The 21,397-nt window shown below is 45.0% G+C and overlaps 1 protein-coding gene across 1 annotated transcript in view; it reads left to right on the forward strand.

The window, feature by feature from the left end:
• rpap2 (RNA polymerase II associated protein 2) overlaps nucleotides 1–21,033 on the forward strand; it is an 82,986-nt gene extending 61,953 nt beyond the window's left edge. The window contains exons 14-15 of the mRNA XM_084311861.1: nucleotides 7,817–7,885; nucleotides 19,053–21,033. Of these exons, the coding sequence (XP_084167987.1) occupies nucleotides 7,817–7,885; nucleotides 19,053–19,197 (214 nt within the window). The 3' untranslated portion in view covers nucleotides 19,198–21,033. The remainder of the gene's footprint in view (nucleotides 1–7,816; nucleotides 7,886–19,052) is intronic.
• The last annotated feature ends 364 nt before the right edge of the window (nucleotides 21,034–21,397 follow it).

A 21,397-nucleotide genomic window follows, 5' to 3' on the forward strand; every position in this document is an offset into this window, starting at 1 on the left:
TGTGTGTGTGTGTGTGTGTGTGTGTGTGTGTGTGTGTGTGTGCATTAGTCTTTGTCCTGTTTACTTGTAATGTTATATGTTATGATGTTATGTTGCACGGTCACAATGTAGGTTCTTGTGGACATCAGGAAGAATAGCTACTGCAATCTGTAACTAATTGAGGATCCTAATAAACTAAACACACACCACACACGCACACATACTCTCACACACACACACACACACACACAGTCACACACACACGCACGCACACGCACACACACCTCCCCTCTCTCTCACCCTGATAGAGTTTTATTGATGTGGTAAAACAAACAGAAACCTCTTTCAACATCTGGCCCAAACTGAACCTACTTCCTGTCTCAGAGATTCTGCCGGCTCTGATTGGCCGGTCGGGGGGATTTGAACAGGAAGTAGTGACAGGCAGTGTGACCGTGATTTAATGGCTGTGTAGAGGAAGCAGAACGGCACCTCTGACGAGAGGCGGGTTTCCAGGAATTCTCTGGGGCTGCTGAGCGTTCTGCCATGGTGCTAAGTAACTGTGATATACAGCTCTCTCTCTCTCTCTGCTCTCTCTCTCTCTCTCTCTCTGCTCTCTCTCTCTGCTCTCTCTCTTTCTGCCTCTCTGCTCTCTCTCTCTCTGCTCTCTCTCTTTCTGCCTCTCTCTGCTCTCTTTTTCTGCCTCTCTGCTCTCTCTCTGCTCTCTCTGCTCTCTCTTTCTCTGCTCTCTCTTTCTGCCTCTCTCTGCTCTCTCTCTCTCTCTCTGCTCTCTCTCTTTCTGCCTCTCTCTGCTCTATCTGCTCTCTCTTTTTCTGCCTCTCTGCTCTCTCTCTGCTCTCTCTCTCTGCTCTCTCTCTCTCTCTGCTCTCTCTTTCTGCCTCTATCTGCTCTCTCTCTGCTCTCTCTGCTCTCTCTTTCTCTCTCTCTCTCTCAATTCAATTCAATTCAAATGGGCTTTATTGACATGGAAACATATGTTTACATTGCCAAAGCCAAACAAAACAATCAAACAGAAATCAGAAGAAATCAGTAACGTCACGGTGACCAAATGCGTCCAAATTTTTATAGGATTCTATCACATTTTCATAACAATAGCAAATATAACTTACCCTGCGCCGGTTTCATTTAGGTTTCTTACAAATTAACGATGTTTTATTTGTCCTTTATATGCGGATAACATTCAAATCTTAAATTGTACCATTAATGTTCCCCTTTAGACAACAAACATAATGCTAATGATGCACTTTTGTTAAGATAATTAGGTGACCATTCTCGATCACTGTACTCAGGTACTCACTGAACTAGGTGCTAAAGGTCTTGGGAATTGTATTCATTTTGTAGTCATAACATTTTCACCTTTTAATTTTAAACCAATGCTGCCATCTACTGACAACAGAAAGTGTTGTGTATAGTATAACATCAACTTGAGAGGCTACCCGCACTTCCGTAAACACCGTCGCCCAAAACACATTCTAGAGATTCCCACTTTTTACTGGTACATAGGTTCATATCTAATAGTCTTTAGATGACTAAATATAGATGAATACTCATGAAATTTGATATATATATTCTAAAATAATTTCACTTCATCTACCTGTCGACATGAAATTCCCAAACGCTGACGGTAAAAAAAAGCCTGGATGTCGCGCAAAATGGGGCGTGACCGAATTTGTGGTTGTATTCCGTTGGATGTCCTTTTCTTTTCACAGCAGCTCACAAATCTTGCTGCTGTGTTTGCACATTGTTGTATTTTTGTATTAGAAAATATATATATTCTCCTTTGGTTCATTACAATTTACTCAAGCATAGTAACAAACACAATATTTCTGACACTGAGAATACATTCCCTGAGGTCCATAGATGTCCCTAGATACAAGAACATGCAAATAGCCCTTGTAGAAGTGGAGAAATCTTCTATTTACTTAGGTCTGTACTTTTAGGTGAATTTTCAGAAAATATGGCTAGGGCTTAAGAGGTTAAAGGAACACGTCAACATTACGAGAAGATAGATACCAATTACCTCTCATTGCCTTTAGTAGAAAGCAATCAGGCTGCAAACTAACATAGCTTAGTACAATGAATGGAAGCAGATACAGACCACTAGCCTAGCTTAAAACTCTGGAGAGGTGTTTTGAGCCAGCAGCTAGGCTAGCTGGTTCATATCCAGCTTCCATTAATTTGTGCTAAGCTAGGCTAGCTTGACTTTGGAGAGAAGACAATAAGCATATTTTACTTAATGTTGGCATGTTCCTTTAACCTCATAATGTGCACTGGGTCGTATACGTCCCGTTGCGCACTTTGCAAGCATCTACCGGCTCAGGGGTTGCATTTTTCACAGATCATTTAATATGCCGTTCGAAACTTGAATTCAGGTGGCGTAGCAGAGATTGCGCTCGTCACCAATGCAAGAGGCTGCGGTCTCGACTCCCGGAGTCAGCATTGCCTCTGGCTTGGGCTGATCGCTATACTAACCCGTTTGGCTGGGTTAGGGGGAGGGAAGTCACGGGTGGGGATCTGGCTTTGTGGACAGCGACGCCTACAGGTCAGGTCTGGGCGCTTGTTCAGCGGAGGCAGGACTTGATGAAGGCAGCGTGATCTCCCACGCGTTACACTTCACCAATGAGAGTCCTCCCTGCCAGGTGAAAAAAGAGGTACTGGCTGTCGCCGCGTGTATCGGAGGAAGCGTGCGGACGACTTCAGGTTTCCCTTGTACCGACCAGTTGGAGAACATGTGCACAACAAACAGGTAGGGAAGGGGGGGAATTGGCACAACGACTAAATTGGGACGGGGAGAAAAGAGAGAAAAAATCGAGGATAAAAAAATAAAGAATTTGCCGCCTTTCGAACGCCACCTCACTCGACCAATTCCGTGCCTCGATTCTCGAGTTACATGACGATATGTCAGGCGAGCATCTTTTTATAGGCCGAGCGTCAAATGACCACGTCTGACTGTATACACTCGAGAACTGACCAATCACAGCTGATGTGAAAATGATTGGTCAGCGTTGTAGCCAACGAGTGTCCGCTTCCAAAACCCCACGTGGGGGGGTGCGAATAGAGGAAGTAGGTGAAAGTTGACGAGCGAAGATTTATTGTGACTGAATCTTCAGAACACACAGAGGTGAATAGCCATTTTGGATTTGCTCGTTTTTTTTTTTTTGCTACACTGTTTACTAAAACCTTTCTCAAGCACTCATCTTTGAACGTATTTTTATAAAATGTTGACCTGTACTACATAAGACTTCAGGCTATGGAACCGCAGTGTTTTCCAGCTCATAGATCTATGCTGGAACTTTCTTTTTGATCTACTTTTTTTCTCCTTTTTCTGTATTTTTCTCCCATCCCAATTTTTGTCGTTATGCCAATTCCCCCCTCCCCTTCCTGGTCGTTGCACGCATTTGCCCCCCACTTGCCGGTCTAGGGAGGGTTGATAGATACTATCACATGTCCCCTCCGATACATGTGGAGTCAGCCAGCCGCTTCTTTTCACCTGACAGCGAGGACTCTCACTGGGGGAGCGTAACGTGTGGGAGGCTCACACTACTTCCCCCAGTTCCCTCCCTCGCTGAGCAGGCGCCCCGACCGACCTGTAGGAGTCGCTGTTTACAACGACCAGGATACACACCCCGCCGGCTTCCCACCCGCTAACACTGCCAAATATGGACGACCGACCAAGCTGGAGGTACCGCTGACAGCTGGATTCGATACCAGTGTCTCTGCGTTGGTAGGCAGGCGCTTAGTCCGCTGCACTACCCAGCCGCACCTAGATCTATGCTGAAACTTAAAAACGGGAATCTGGCAACCACTAAAGAGAAATGTGAGTACACAAGTTCAAGTTCAAACCGCTGTTACTCCATTTCATTAGCACTAAAAGTGATTATCCTTTTTGTTTTAGTAACTTCAGAATGTTACCTTTCAAAAGAGACCAGGCTCATGCATGTGCTATAAGTATAAAGTATAAAGCTAAGCTTTCCAAAAAAAGTATGCAGTCCTCAAAAACAAAAACGGACCCATTTTGGGAGTGATGCTTAACTCATTCAGCGCCAGTCACGAGAAAAGTCGGGTTAACTCACCAACCGTTCAGCGCCAATTACGAGAGAACTCTGGTTTTAATCGTTATTTCTTTTATTAGCTATATCCATACATTTTTCATCCATCCAGCCTGATGTTATCATTGGGAATGGGTCTGAGCTCGCAAAAGGGCAAATACCGCTGCCTACGCTTCCAGCCGGTATTGCACTCTATTAGAAATGGTGTAGTTTCTTTTCTGGGCCGATCTGAGCCGTGCGGGCGGTGTTAAATACTCCGACAGGACTAGTGTTTACAACGTTACATGCTTCCCCCCCCCCCTTCATATGCAATGCCGGGCAATGTGGGACGGACCTCCACGAGCAGTATTTGGAATGGCGATCAGATAATTGGATTATTTCTTTTGCATTACATCAGAGACCAGGTAAGGACTCTAGATATAAAATCTTGCATTGATCTGATATTTATTTCTACCGCGATCAAAGCTGTCTGTGTGTGTGTGTGGCTGTACCGTTGGGTGCAGGCGGTGGGGGGGGGGGGGAGCGCCGCGCTACGAGGGCCATTTCATGTATGCACGAGGAAGGATAATAGATTAAAAAGATTAGATAATCGGGTGAAAAATTACAACGTGTTTAGTGTATTCCACTAAAACGCTATTATCGCGTCTTTTCCTGGGATTACTAAGAATCACAAACTATACTCTTATTCAAAACGGTATAAAATGGAAATGTATGGATGAAAAAACAATCTGTTTTGTGCATGTTGACTGGAAGCAACTCACTGACAATCAACGGGTGTATTAGACCCATAGCTATAATATAAGATATATTTTAAGCACTCGCAAATCTCGCAGTCTCCCCATTGATTAAAGCGATGGCGTTCTAGCACCCCCTGGCTCATTAAGCGATGGCGCTGGATGAGTTAAGAGGTTAAGAAAACATCTTCATTTGTGGTTTTAGAGCTGTGAGCTGTACTTAACTATCTATCTCTACACCTGGTTTAGAGCTATGAGCTGTACTTAACTATTTATCTCTACACCTGGTTTAGAGCTGTGAGCTGTACTTAACTATCTCTATAGACCTGGTTTAGAGCTGTGAGCTGTACTTAACTATCTCTATAGACCTGGTTTAGAGCTGTGAGCTGTACTTAACTATCTATATAGACCTGGTTTAGAGCTGTGAGCTGTACTTAACTATCTATATAGACCTGGTTTAGAGCTGTGAGCTGTACTTAACTATCTATATAGACCTGGTTTAGAGCTGTGAGCTGTACTTAACTATCTCTACACCTGGTTTAGAGCTGTGAGCTGTACTTAACTATCTCTATAGACCTGGTTTAGAGCTGTGAGCTGTACTTAACTATCTCCACCTGGTTTAGAGCTGTGAGCTGTACTTAACTATCTCCACCTGGTTTAGAGCTATGAGCTGTACTTAACTATCTCCACCTTCGGGGCGGCTAGGTGGTGTAGTGGGCAAGGCGCTCGCCATCAACGCTGGAGACGCTGGGTTCGAATCCAGCTCTCAGCGTTGCTATCAGCTTGGCTGGTCGTTCATACTAACACAATTGGCAGTGTTAGGGGTGGGAAAGCTGATGGGTGGGTCCTGGGCGTTGTGGACAGCGACCCCTACAGTTCGGTCGGGGCGCCTGCACAGCGAGGGTAGGATCTGGAGGGAGGTAGTGTGACCTTCCACGCGTTACACTCTCCCGGTGAGAATCTGCGCGGCCAGGCTGGCTGCCGGCTGGCTGCACATGCGTCGGAGGAAAGCATGTGACAGTCTCCGGCCTCCCGGACCAACAGTAGGGGGGAGTGCGCAACAACCAGGAAGGGGGTTGGGAATTTGCATAATGACTAACAGTGGGATGGGAGAAAAATCGGAAAAAAGGAGGGGGGGAAAAGATTAAAAATAATTAAAAACTATCTCCACCTGGTTTAGAGCTGTGAGCTGTACTTAACTATCTATCTCTATACCTGGTTTAGAGCTATGAGCTGTACTTAACTATCTCCACCTGGTTTAGAACTGTGAGCTGTACTTAACTATCTCTACACCTGGTTTAGAGCTGTGAGCTGTACTTAACTATCTCTCCACCTGGTTTAGAGCTGTGAGCTGTACTTAACTATCTCCACCTGGTTTAGAGCTGTGAGCTGTACTTAACTATCTATCTCCACCTGGTTTAGAGATATGAGCTGTACTTAACTATCTCCACCTGGTTTAGAGCTGTGAGCTGTACTTAACTATATATCTCCACCTGGTTTAGAGCTGTGAGCTGTACTTAACTATCTCCACCTGGTTTAGAGCTATGAGCTGTACTTAACTATCTATCTCCACCTGGTTTAGAGCTATGAGCTGTACTTAACTATCTATCTCCACCTGGTTTAGAGCTATGAGCTGTACTTAACTATCTATCTCCACCTGGTTTAGAGCTATGAGCTGTACTTAACTATCTATCTCCACCTGGTTTAGAGCTATGAGCTGTACTTAACTATCTATCTCCACCTGGTTTAGAACTGTGAGCTGTACTTAACTATCTATCTCCACCTGGTTTAGAACTGTGAGCTGTACTTAACTATCTCCACCTGGTTTAGAGCTGTGAGCTGTACTTAACTATCTCTACACCTGGTTTAGAGCTGTGAGCTGTACTTAACTATCTATCTCCACCTGGTTTAGAGCTGTGAGCTGTACTTAACTATCTCCACCTGGTTTAGAGCTGTGAGCTGTACTTAACTATCTATCTCCACCTGGTTTAGAGCTGTGAGCTGTACTTAACTATCTATCTCCACCTGGTTTAGAGCTGTGAGCTGTACTTAACTATCTCCACCTGGTTTAGAGCTGTGAGCTGTACTTAACTATCTCCACCTGGTTTAGAGCTGTGAGCTGTACTTAACTATCTCCACCTGGTTTAGAACTGTGAGCTGTACTTAACTATCTATCTCCACCTGGTTTAGAGCTGTGAGCTGTACTTAACTATCTCCACCTGGTTTAGAGCTGTGAGCTGTACTTAACTATCTCCACACCTGGTTTAGAGCTGTGAGCTGTACTTAACTATCTCCACCTGGTTTAGAGCTGTGAGCTGTACTTAACTATCTATCTCTACACCTGGTTTAGAGCTATGAGCTGTACTTAACTATCTATCTACACCTGGTTTAGAGCTGTGAGCTGTACTTAACTATCTCCACCTGGTTTAGAGCTGTGAGCTGTACTTAACTATCTCTATACCTGGTTTAGAGCTATGAGCTGTACTTAACTATCTATCTACACCTGGTTTAGAGCTGTGAGCTGTACTTAACTATCTACACCTGGTTTAGAGCTGTACTTAACTATCTCCACCTGGTTTAGAGCTGTGAGCTGTACTTAACTATCTATCTACACCTGGTTTAGAGCTGTGAGCTGTACTTAACTATCTCTACACACCTGGTTTAGAGCTGTGAGCTGTACTTAACTATCTCTATACCTGGTTTAGAGTTATGAGCTGTACTTAACTATCTCTATACCTGGTTTAGAGCTGTGAGCTGTACTTAACTATCTATCTCCACCTGGTTTAGAGCTGTGAGCTGTACTTAACTATCTCTATACCTGGTTTAGAGCTGTGAGCTGTACTTAACTATCTATCTCCACCTGGTTTAGAGCTGTGAGCTGTACTTAACTATCTATCTCCACCTGGTTTAGAGCTGTGAGCTGTACTTAACTATCTCTATACCTGGTTTAGAGCTGTGAGCTGTACTTAACTATCTATCTCTACACCTGGTTTAGAGCTGTGAGCTGTACTTACCGATTTCTCTCTGTCTCCACAGATTCACCAGTACCAACATCATCCACAAAACCCCAGAGTGGACCATCATCTCTGTCGTGCTTCTACACGTGTAAGTTAGTCCTACAGGTGTATGTTTACCTTGTGTGTGTGTGTACCAGGTGGTGTTGAGCGGTACTGTAGTTCCTCTAAGAAACTACCTCTCCTTCTCTGTCTCTCTCTGTCCTTCTTTGTCTCTCTCTGTCATTCTCTGTCGGTCTCTCTCTCTCCTTCTCTGTCTCTCTCTCCTTCTCTGTCCTTTGTCTCTCTCTGTCCTTCTCCGTTTGTCTTTCTCTGTCTCTCTCTGTCCTTCTGTCTCTCTCTGTCCTTCTCTGTTTGTCTCTCTCTGTCTCTCTCTGTCCTTCTGTCTCTCTCTGTCCTTCTCTGTTTGTCTCTCTCTGTCTCTCTCTGTCCTTCTCTGTTTGTCTCTCTCTGTCTCTCTCTGTCCTTCTCTGTTTGTCTCTCTCTGTCTCTCTCTGTCCTTCTCTGTTTGTCTCTCTCTCTGTCTCTCTCTCTCTCTCTCTCTCTCTCTCTCTCTCTCTCTCTCTCTCTCTCTCTCTCTCTCTCTCTCTCAATTCAATTAAAATGGGCTTTATTGACATGGGAAACATTTACATTGCCAAAGCCATACAAAACAAAACAATCAAACAGAGAAAACAAAAGAAATCAGTACATTACAGAAGGAATTTATTGTATGAGTGACAGTCTTTATGGTGGTTGTATTCCGTTGGATGTCCTTTTCTTGTCACAGCAGCTCACAAATCTTGCTGCTGTGTTTGCACATTGTTGTATTTCACCCAGTAGGTATGGTTTTGAGTTATTTTCCATGTTTTCAAAGTCTCTTTGGGTGTTTGCAATTTGTGGGAAGTATATGTCTCTGATGTCTTGGTATAGTGGGCAGGTTGTTAAGAAGTGTAGCTCGGTTTCCACCTCTTCTTGTGTGTAGTGGGTGCACAGTCTGTCTTCTCTTGGGAGCCAGGTCTGCCTATGGCGGCCTTTCTCGATGGCTAGGCTGTAGGGGTGGAACGGTACGCATTCGAACCGTACACCGTTCAATACGACCTCCACAGTTCGGGGCGTGTGGGTATTGTTTGGATATAACGTAGCCGCAAGCTAGGCTAACATTACGCTAACGCCTTAGCCCTGCGAGCTAACCGTGGAGTCACTTTGCTGTGTTCCATTAGTTGGGAAGGGGGGGTATATTGACGAGGCTTGACAAGAGGTTCAAAGATAACTTCACATTTATTGGCTGTTGGTTTATAGTATATCATCAGGGCTTCTCCTTCCAACGCTGTGTGTTACTGTTGACTATTTACTTCCTCGTGTGACGTCACTTCAGATACGGCTACCAGGACACTCAAATAGCTAAAGCGAGTCGAGTCGATTAGGCATGCAGTGAAAAGCAGCATAAGAGAATACTTCATAATGTTTCATGCAATTAAAAAGTTAAACAAACATTAACAGTTTGAGTGCCAGCCATTTAACATTGGAAACCCTGTTGAATGCCAGCACCCACTTCAATGATAGCGTTGTGAACGCATATATTCTCTGTCTTAAATTATGGCTATGTGTCTAATCTGCCTGTCGCTTATCAATGACTTGTTTGCAGTCAACATTGTCGAAACGGATTGTTTTTTTATCGGTTCATTTTCGTTTTATAGCATTTTGAAAAGCCCTCGTTTTCAAGGAAAATATATAGATTCCGTGATAAACGGCATTTACTGGAATATTCTAGCATACACAAAAACGTTGTCATTTTTCGGCCTATTTATGAATGTAACTGAGGGGTACAATTCCCTGACTGTATTGAATAAGTATGGTATCATTAAACCACTATTGCGTTATGTACATTACTACTGGCCATACAGTACACAAGTATATGTGATGAACACCCCCACAATAACACGGCTTAACAAGAAATACTGTTTAGAATAATATTTATTAGAAGAGCACCAAGATTATCTTACATTACTTATCAAGATTGAGAGTTGCGCTTGTAAGGCGAAGAATGTGCATGAATAGGTCAAGAGCGTAAGTCCATGAGCATATTACGCAGGGGATAATTAATACCACCCGTAGCATGAGAATTATATATGGTACACTCGTAGGTCAGCTGGAGATACTAAGGGGTTCCCTCCGGTTGTAAGCCAGCAGGGGGGAGGAATGTTCGAATGCAAAAGTCTGGATCAACGGGGAATCAATAAGCTCCAGCTACGGGAGGCGGTACATTACTCCCTTGATCGGCAGACGAAAGCAGCAGCTATAATCCAAGTATGCGCGACAGCATAGGTGAAAGCCAGCCAGCCTCTCCTAGAGACGGGCTCGAGTGATGCTCCTCACGGGTAAATCCCACACAGCAGCGGGTAGACTGTTCTCTGCTCCAGCAACCACGGTACCAAAATCAATATAATCCAGCCGGAAAAGGCTCTGCATCCACCGGTGTAGATTCTCCGGTGCACGGTACTCCACATTAACTAGGTCGAACTTGACGTTATTTCACTAAGCTCTGACACTTTTACTATCCTATTCGCACGCGGTTATAAGTGCTCTATTTAGACGCAAGGTTGCTCACTTCACTTGGTCGTTGACTCGTGATGAAGGCTTTACTAGTAAGGAACGAACGATACGTTGAACGAACGTTTTAGGATAAGACAAGACTACTGCTGTATCCACCTGCGACGTATTTATACGTACGGTGAACAATCTAGTGCCAACCTCATTTCTGTCTCGTATTCCTGCGCAAAACTGGGCATGTTGAGACAAGCCTTGGCGGTGGCTTTGAACTCGGCATTGGGGGTATGGCCGTGGCGCCTAGGGGATCGCTTCCAATAGGAGAACGAATATTATGGTCTGTCCTGTACCAGGTAAAGGGATATTCCGTGTATATGTACAAAGAATATACAAGGGATATCAAACAATATACAAATAGTATACATGGGATCTCAAGCAATAAATATATATATTCGGTTTAATCTGACCCTTTGTAACAATGAATCATTTTCAAATAAATGCTAGATTATCGATTGTGTACTTATGCACGCTATAGAGGCGGGCTGAAAAATATATTCTCTCATTTCTAGGGCTGTCTTAAATACTTCGAAGCTTCGAAGCTTCGTTCGATGGCACAAGCTTCGAACATTTAAAAAAAAATCGAAGTTTAAAAAAAATAATAATCTTTTATTTTTTTAACTTCGATTTTTTTTTATGTTCGAAGCTTGTGCCATCGAAATAACGTGTATCCATTCAACTAGCTGCTGTACTGCTATGGTAGCTAGCCTAGCCGCAATGCTATGGCCGATCCCATTCACGTTAGCATGTAAGCTAACAACAACAAGAGCTTTAGGTTTAGTCTCTCGCTTTTTGAGAGACATAAACTCTCCGCTCTTGGTGGTACATTGTGTTGATGACTCTGCACCCCCCCCTTAACAACTGTTTGTATTGAGCCGTATTGTATTGTACCCATTCTGCAATGTTAAATAATAGGGATGCCCCGATTGATCGGCCACCGATCGTTATCGGCCGATAATCAGTATAAATATGCGATCGGTGATCGGTGATGATGCTTTATTTTCGCCGATCGTCAAAACCGATCTCATTCGCTGAGTTCTGTCTCAGACACCGGGAGCTGCACTCACTCCCACACAGTGGTGCAGCGTCTGCTCCCTCGTCTGCTCCCTCCAGCCCCTCCCGCGCGCATGTAAACACGGGTCTAGTCTAGTGGGACGGGAGGACGGTTACAAAATGACCCAGTCAACCATTGACTAACAACAACAAGAGCGTTAGTCTCTCGCTTTTCGATTTTCATTTTTTATTTTTATTTTTTACTTCGATTTGTGTGTGTGTGTGTGTGCATGGGGCCATTGGGTGGAGCCGGGGGACAAATACACTGGAGGAAAGTAACCCAGCTCAGCACTGCCCAAATGATATCATCACTATTGCCTGTTTGAAGGATATCATCCTCAAACACATATACACCTACATGCCTTGTAGAATTCCACACATAAGAAAGAAAGATACTGGGATGAATAAACAAAATAGGAAATAAAATGTAGAAATGCATGCAATACATAAATAAATATGAATCTCCATATATGAAATAGAACATTTAGATAAGGTGCTACTGAGATGTTTTGGTGAGTTCTTTGTTTTTTTGTGGAAGTAGCCCTTCTTAAAAATGCATGAACATTCACTGATAATTGGTCTCTAGTGGAGTCTACAAGGTCTACATTGCCGGACCATGTAGAATCCGGACCTTGTAGACTGACATAATTCTGTGCATAGTTTAGTCTACACAGGCCATATTTCAAATAATCAAAATCTTACTTCATTCATCTTAAACATTCTTGATTTGGGGGATTGGTAGTTCCCATGAAATCTGAAGTTGTTCAAATGACAACAGCGATCCACCTTGAATTAAATCACACAGCCGAGTGAAACCTTGTTGGCTCAGTCACGAAAGGGGCTACTTAATTAATTAATCCAATCCACTTTATTTATAGAGCACATTTAAAAACAACAAAGTTTACCAAAGTGCTGTACAAGTCCCACAACATAAGATACAAAAATATAATATATAATATATAATTATATATATATTATATATATCGGCCCCGAAGCTTCGATTGCCAAAAAAAGCTTCGAAGGTCAGCCCTACTCATTTCCTGATCAGCGATCACCGCGCACACACACACGCATAGGGCAAAAGCTTATATCTCCGTGAAAACTGATTATCTGATTATCCTAAGACTGGTAAAATAAATTCCTTACCTGAGATCAGATGTTATCCAAAAAGATTATTCCAATTCCTGATCGCCATTCCGCTTATTGATTACAGTGTTGATACTGTAAATACATAATCCACGCTGTTCTGATGGCCGGCGATCACTTGGTCTCTTCAGATGCCTCGACGGAAAAGTAAAATGAGGAAACTGACCACTCCCCCTGCATCAGTGTAAAGTAATGGGGTGCAGTACCACAGGGAGAGTCGATAGGGGGCGGTATCTTCCCAATTGAGCTCAGAGAGACTGCAGCACTAACCCGAGGCTCGATTGATGAAATATGAATTCAAATCGCCAATAAAAAAAAACGGCAAACAGACGCTATATAGCGTCGGGGGCACTCAAAGGTCGGCATGAACTAACGATAAATAGCGTCCGTGGCATCCAATGTGTTAAAAAGGTAAACTTTTTTTTTACCAAATAAATGAGAAGCATGTTTAAATCGGCAATGCCTCCCCTCTCTCCTAGCTCTAACCGTCAGTCAAAATAATGTGCCTGATGTCAAACTGCCTCATTCTTTCAGTTTTTGCATGACTAGGTCCTTGAGAATAACTGAAAAGTTGGATTATCTTTAGGCTATATATCTTATGCTGATGTATATGGTATTTTTGGAGTGTTACAAAAAAAAATAAAAAAAAATAAAACGTATCGAACCGAAAACCGTGAAACCAAAACCGTGATACGAACCGAACGTAGATTTTGTGAACCGTTCCACCCCTACTAGGCTGTGCTCGCTGAGTCTGTACCTAGTCAAGGATCAGTCACAGTGCTCTGCCACTGTGTACTCTCTGTTTAGGGCCGAATAGCATTCCAATTTGCTCTGGTTTTGGGTTGATTCTTTCCAATGTGTCAGATCGTTTTCTTTTTGTTTTCTTATAATTTGGTTTAGTCTCTCTCTGTGCATATCTCTCTCTCTCTCCCTCTCTCTCTGCCTCTCCCTCTGTCTCTCTCTCTGTGCATATCTGCCTCTCTCTCTCTCTGTGCATATCTGCCTCTCTCTCTCTCTTTCTCTGTGCATATCTGCCTCTCTCTCTCTCTTTCTCTGTGCATATCTGCCTCTCTCTCTCTCTGTCTCTCCCTCTCTCCCTCTCTCTCTGCCTCTCTCTCTCTCTCTCTCTCCTCTCTCTCTCTGTGCATATCTGTCTCTCTCTCTCTCCCTCTCTCTCTGCCTCTTCCTCTGTCTCTCTCTGTGTATATCTGCCTCTCTCTCTTTCTCTGTGCATATCTGCCTCTCTCTGCCTCTCTCTCTCTCTCTCTCTCTCTCTCTCTCTCTCTCTGTGCATATCTGCCTCTCTCTGCCTCTCTCTCTCTCTCTCTCTCTCTCTCTCTCTCTCTCTCTCTCTCTCGCTCTCTCTCTCTCTCTCTCTCTGCCTCTCTCTCTCTCTCTCTCTCTCTCTCTCTCTCTCTCTCTCTCTCTCTCTCTCTCTCTCTCTCTCTCTGTCTCTCTGTCTCTCTGTCTCTCACTCCGGGGGAAACGGGACATCAGTTAGAGGAACTCACTGTAACAGAGAGATGCTTCTCTGCCTCTGTCTTGAGGTTCAGGTTCATCATGATGCTGTCTGCCCTGTGTGTGTGTGTGTGTGTGTGTACTGAATGAATCACACGTGAACCACAGCAATATACCACTCACACGCATGTCCTCCCTCGGTCCTGGACACGTCTTAAAGGGGAACTATCTTATAAATGGCCTTTTTGAGTGTTTAGCATTGTTTCCTAGCTATGTGAACTTATATTAATATGATCTATGTCTCAAAATTCTCATATTGGCGCATTCTTCCAATTCTCCTCTCACAATATTCACCCTCACTGAACTGAGTCGTTTGAAAATGTGCCTATATGTGATGTCATATAGTCACTGCTGCATGTTAATGTGGCTCCTCAGGCACCAGCACCTGCACCCCAGTCCACATCAGCTCAAAACAGCTCGAGATCTTGAGGTAGAAAAATGCTGTTTTTGAGGACTTGATTAGAAATACAAAACAATGAATAAAAAAAATATATATATTACAGAGGTGTTCCATAGACTCACAGGAATTGTGTTAAAGTGCCCAAATAGTGAAAGAAATAGTAAAATAGTTCCCCTTTAAGTAAAACACACATCCTGTATATACAGTAAGATATGGTTCATAGGAGAGACATTCACACAGTTACACTCATTCACACCTGGGAGCTGCTGCCCAGTACAACCAGTCTGACACTGTTGACCACTAGGAGCTGCCCAGTACAACCACAGTCTGACACCGTTGACCACTAGGAGCTGCCCAGTACAACCACAGTCTGACACTGTTGACCAATAGGAGCTGCCCAGTACAACCACAGTCTGACACTGTTGACCACTAGGAGCTGCCCAGTACAACCACAGTCTGACACCGTTGACCACTAGGAGCTGCCCAGTACAACCACAGTCTGACACCGTTGACCACTAGGAGCTGCCCAGTACAACCACAGTCTGACACTGTTGACCACTAGGAGCTGCCCAGTACAACCACAGTCTGACACTGTTGACCACTAGGAGCTGCCCAGTACAACCACAGTCTGACACTGTTGACCACTAGGAGCTGCCCAGTACAACCACAGTCTGACACTGTTGACCACTAGGAGCTGCCCAGTACAACCACAGTCTGACATGTACTGGTCCCAGTCAGCACCAATAGTTGTTTACTTTCCCATCAGAGACCAGACCTTTGTAATATAGAATCTGTCTATGAGTGGAATGTAAAGTTTCTTCTCAATATGCTCTTAATCAGGATGTAACGTTTGTAAACACTATGATTTATTTTGTTCCCTAGTTAACTCCCCTCCCTCCGTCCGTCCATCATGAATAATTTGGTGACGGCTCTTATCTCTGGCTGTCTGGCAGCTGTGGACCTGCTCTCTTATTTTCCAGCTGGTTGAATAATGCATGACCCCCCCTGTAACCTTACACCCCACAAAGAACCAGAGACCCCACACACCTACACACAGGTAGAGAGAGAGAGACCTCACACACCTACACACAGGTAGAGAGAGATGGAGAGAGAGACCTCACACACAGGTAGAAGGAAGAGAGACCTCACACACCTACACACAGGTAGAGAGAGATGGAGAGAGAGACCTCACACACAGGTAGAGAGAGATGGAGAGAGAGACCTCACACACAGGTAGAAGGAAGAGAGACCTCACACCTACACACAGGTAGAGAGAGATGGAGAGAGAGACCTCACACACAGGTAGAAGGAAGAGAGACCTCACGCCTACACACAGGTAGAGAGAGATGGAGAGAGATGAGGGGAGGGAGGAAGAGACGGGGAGGACAAAGAGAACAGGGAGAGAGGACAGAGAGAGAACAGAGAGACCGAGAGACGACGGGGACAGAGCGAGAACAGAGAGAGAGAGAGACACGACAGGGACAGAGAGAACAGAGAGGACAGAGATACAGAGAGAGAGGGGACAGAGAGACGGGGAGAGGACAGAGAGACAGAGGACAGGGAGAGAGAGACAGAGGACAGAGAGACAGACTACAGGGAGACAGAGAGAGGGATCTGGGAGGGCTTGAGAGAGGATTGGGGGGAAGCAGGATCAACCAGGATTCAGATTCAGATTCCTTTATTGTCACGTTTGATAACTTGCCTGAAATTGGAGCTTGCTGTGAATGTTTTATCTGTATTTTATTGTGATGTTCTTTTTTAGGTTGAAACTTTCTGCTGCCTTGCTTGGCCAGATCGCTCTTGAAAAAGAGATTTTAATCTCAATGATGCTTATCTGGTTAAATAAAGGATTTGATTTTTGATTTGACGTCATTCAGTACCTTACAGCAAAAGTGAAATTCACTTCACTGTGGTTCGTCGATCATAGCCCACCTTTGCCAGGTTGTCAACCTCTCTCCTGTAGGCCGTTTAGTTGTTCTTGGTGATTCGGCCTATCACTGTGGTGTGGTGTCACCGGCGAATTGAATCACCGTGTTGGAGCTGTGGCTGGCAACGCAGTCATAGGTGTACAGTGAGTAGAGGAGGGGGCTCAGGCCGCAGCCCTGGGGGGCTCCAGTGTTGAGAGTCAGGGGGGCGGAGGTGTGAGGGCCCATCCTCACCACCTGGCGTTGATCCGACAGGAAGTCCAGGATCCAGTCACACAGCCTGGGGTCGTCTCCTAGTTCCCTGAGCTTGGTGTCGAGTCTGGTGGGGACTATGGTGTTGACCGCTGAGCTGTAGTCCACAAACAGGGACTATGGTGTTGACTGCTGAGCTGTAGTCCACAAACAGGGACTATGGTGGTGAACGCTGAGCTGTAGTCCACAAACAGGGACTATGGTGTTGAACGCTGAGCTGTAGTCCACAAACAGGGACCATGGTGTTGACCGCTGAGCTGTAGTCCACAAACAGGGACTATGGTGTTGACCGCTGAGCTGTAGTCCACAAACAGGGACTGTGGTGTTGAACTGAGCTGTAGTCCACAAACAGGGAGTATGGTGTTGACCGCTGAGCTGTAGTCCACAAACAGGGACTATGGTGGTGACCGCTGAGCTGTAGTCCACAAACAGGGAGTATGGTGTTGACCGCTGAGCTGTAGTCCACAAACAGGGACTATGGTGGTGACCGCTGAGCTGTAGTCCACAAACAGGACTATGGTGTTGACCGCTGAGCTGTAGTCCACAAACAGGACTATGGTGTTGACCGCTGAGCTGTAGTCCACAAACAGGACTATGGTGTTGAACGCTGAGCTGTAGTCCACAAACAGGGACTATGGTGTTGAACTGAGCTGTAGTCCACAAACAGGACTATGGTGTTGAACGCTGAGCTGTAGTCCACAAACAGGACTATGGTGGTGAACGCTGAGCTGTAGTCCACAAACAGGACTATGGTGTTGACCGCTGAGCTGTAGTCCACAAACAGGGAGTATGGTGTTGACCGCTGAGCTGTCGTCCACAAACAGGGACTATGGTGTTGAACGCTGAGCTGTAGTCCACAAACAGGGACTATGGTGTTGACCGCTGAGCTGTAGTCCACAAACAGGGACTATGGTGTTGAACTGAGCTGTCGTCCACAAACAGGGACTATGGTGTTGAACGCTGAGCTGTAGTCCACAAACAGGGACTATGGTGTTGAACTGAGCTGTCGTCCACAAACAGGGACTATGGTGTTGAACGCTGAGCTGTAGTCCACAAACAGGACTATGGTGTTGAACGCTGAGCTGTAGTCCACAAACAGGGACTATGGTGTTGACCGCTGAGCTGTAGTCCACAAACAGGGACTATGGTGTTGAACTGAGCTGTCGTCCACAAACAGGGACTATGGTGTTGACCGCTGAGCTGTAGTCCACAAACAGGGACTATGGTGTTGACCGCTGAGCTGTAGTCCACAAACAGGGACTATGGTGTTGACCGCTAAGCTGTAGTCCACAAACAGGGACTATGGTGTTGACCGCTGAGCTGTAGTCCACAAACAGGGACTATGGTGTTGACCGCTGAGCTGTAGTCCACAAACAGGGACTATGGTGTTGACCGCTGAGCTGTAGTCCACAAACAGGGAGTATGGTGTTGAACTGAGCTGTAGTCCACAAACAGGACTATGGTGTTGAACGCTGAGCTGTAGTCCACAAACAGGACTATGGTGGTGAACGCTGAGCTGTAGTCCACAAACAGGACTATGGTGGTGAACGCTGAGCTGTAGTCCACAAACAGGACTATGGTGGTGAACGCTGAGCTGTAGTCCACAAACGGGGACTATGGTGTTGACCGCTGAGCTGTAGTCCACAAACAGGGACTATGGTGTTGACCGCTGAGCTGTAGTCCACAAACAGCATCCTCACATAGTTCCCCGCCTTCTCCAGGTGGGTGGTGGCCTCATGTAGTGTTGTCTGTTGTGGCTTCTGTGGATCTGTTTAGTCTGTAGGCGTATTGGTGTTTGTCCAGGCTGAGTCGTAGGTTGCTGTTGAGCAGTGCCTTAATGTGCTTCTCAAAGCATTTGCTCAGTATGGGGGTGAGAGCAACTGGGCGCCAGTCATTGAGGCTCGTTACCTGGCTCTTTTCTGGTACTGGTACAATGTGGGCTGATTTACAGCAGGAGGGGACTACACTCAGGGAGAGGGACGGGTTGCCAGCTCATGCTCTGATCACCCGGCCTGGGATGTTATCTGGCCCGGCTGCATTCCTGATGTTGATGCGCTTAAACTCAGCGCGCACATCAGCCTCGGTGATGACCAGGGAGAAGAGAAGAGAAGAGAAGAGAGGAGAGGAGAGGAGAGAAGAGGGGGAGAGAGAGGAGAGGAATGAGAGGAGAGGAGAAGAGAGGAGAGGGGGAGAGAGAGGAGAGAAGAGGTGGAGAGAGGAGGGGGATGTTGGTAAAACAGAAGACATGTTGTCCAGACTGACTCTGATAATGGGTCTGAAAGCATCTTATCTCATTTTAAATGTCCCTAAACCCTCCTGAACCTCTGGCATATCTGAGTCCGATGTTTCATTTAACTTTGTGTGTGTGTGTGTTTCAGGTTATCGGAGGTGTCACCAATAGTGAAAGAGGCCTTGGAGAGTCGACCGTCAGTGGAATACCTGCAGACCCTCATACAGGAGCTCACCCTGCAATACCACGACCTACTGACCCTAGTTCAGCTCATAAAAACACCAGACCACTAACACACACTGTAATACCACAACCTACTGACCAGAATACTAGGGATGCCCCGATCACGTTTTTTGATACCGATCACCGATCGTCTTGAGCCATATCGGCCGATACCGATCCGATCGTTTTTGATTAAACTTTTTTTTATTATTATTTTATATATATATATATATTTTTTTATAAAATATATATATTATATAATTAGACTTGCACTTGTAGTTGTATTATCTGCGAGACAACGCCACCACGCAACAAGTCAAAATGCTCGCTATCTGCAAACAGCTCCACTGTCTGTGTATACTCTGCTTTGGAATCACATTCAGCGTGGGGCCTGAGAGTGCTGTGGCTGACGTTCTGCAGATGGATACTATTGAGTCAGAGCGATAGTTCAACAGGGTCTGAAACGTGTTAGCCAATGTTCAGCTGCAAAAACGAATGTCAATTATGTTATAAGACATTGATATCAGGAGCTATCTGTAGCTACTGCTAGATGACGTTAGACAATGCATCATGTATTAAAATAAAGTGAACTATTTAGTTTACTGGATCATTTCGTTGTGATCGAACAGTGATCTAACGTGAGCTAACGTTAGCTACCTATGCTAACGGAGGTCTCATACTGGCGCATCCGTATCATTCTTAAACTGAAATGCGCATTTGTTGATATCAGGAGCTATCAGTAGCTAGCCAGTTAGACAATGCATCATGTATTAAACTAAAGTGAATAGTTGACCGTGTAGTTTTGTTTAAACAGTAATGTTAGCTCGGTAGCTGTTAGCTCACGAGCGATAGCTAGTTAGCCAACGCTACCCAGCACTTGCGAAAATGAATGCCAAACGGTCACGTTGATATCAGGAGCTATCAGTAGCTAGATAACATTAGAGACAACGCCTCATGTATTAAACAAAAGTGAATAGATGACTGGGCCATTTTGTTTAATGCTGGTTATGTTGAAAGAGGAGCTCTCCGGTGCTCATCCACTCGACTCTTGCCGTAAGAAGGGTTTGTTGACAACATGACAGGTCTGGGAGGGGGAGGAGTAGGAGGGGCAAGACGCGCAGCAGCAGAGCTCTGTGTGGCTGTGAGAGAAGAGCGAGTGAGAACTCCGCTGAGAATTGGATCATGTTTTCCGTGTCATCGATCGGTTTTGACGATCGGCGAAAATAAAGCATTATCACCGATCGCATATTTATACTGATTATCGGCCCCGATCGATCGGGGCATCCCTACCGAATACAGCTCATAAAAACACCAGATTACTAACACACACAGTAATACCAGGACCTACTGACCCCAGTACAGCTCATAGAAACACCAGACCACTAACGCACACAGTAATACCACAACCTACTGACCCCAGTTCAGCTCATAAAGGCACGTGATCACTAACACACACAGGAATACCAGGACCTACTGACCCCAGTACAGCTCATAGAAACACCAGATCACTAACACACACAGTAATACCACGACCTACTGACCCCAGTTCAGCTCATAAAGGCACGTGGAGGACGAGCCACCTGACTGAGCTTCTGTCAGACGACGACTAGATCAAATCTAAACAGTGTTTTGTGACGGAGATGTGGTTGTATGTTTCATAAACTATTAAATGTATTTAATTCTTTGAGTCGTGTTCAGATGAAACTGTGTTGTTGTTGATGTTGTTGTCATCCTGGTGTTGTTGTCATCCTGTTAACTCATTCTCTGCCACGCTGTTTCCGGGATATGGCTATGTGCTGCCACGCATTAAACCAATGGAGTCAGTCACCTTATTTGCAGGGCTATAACTATATTCTATATTATAGCTATGGATGCAATACTATGGCCCATTTGACATCGAGTATCTATCGTTCAATATGTGAAAAAGATAAAATGTTTCCATCCATACATTCCCGTTTTATACCGTGGTGAATATAAGTATGGTTTTAGAGCGGTTTAGGGTAATTCCTGGGAGGCTAGTAATAGTTGTGTATTATACTTAATCCATTGGCATTTTGTCCCTACACATGCTACAATAAAAAATTCAAATGCATATGATCGGTATTATGTTCCATCATGAATGCATGAAAGGGGGGGGGGGGGTCGTTTCTGATGAATTGATTGTCAATAACGGCATTCGTTAGTACAACAACGTACGCTGATCAGGGCGATGGCTATGAAAACAAGGCACAAGCTGAAATTGACGTTAAATTGCTCTTACCTGTAGCCGGT

This window comes from Notolepis coatsorum (assembly GCF_963971535.1).
Source record: "Notolepis coatsorum genome assembly, chromosome: 4".
NCBI classification, from domain to species: Eukaryota; Metazoa; Chordata; class Actinopteri; order Aulopiformes; family Paralepididae; genus Notolepis; species Notolepis coatsorum.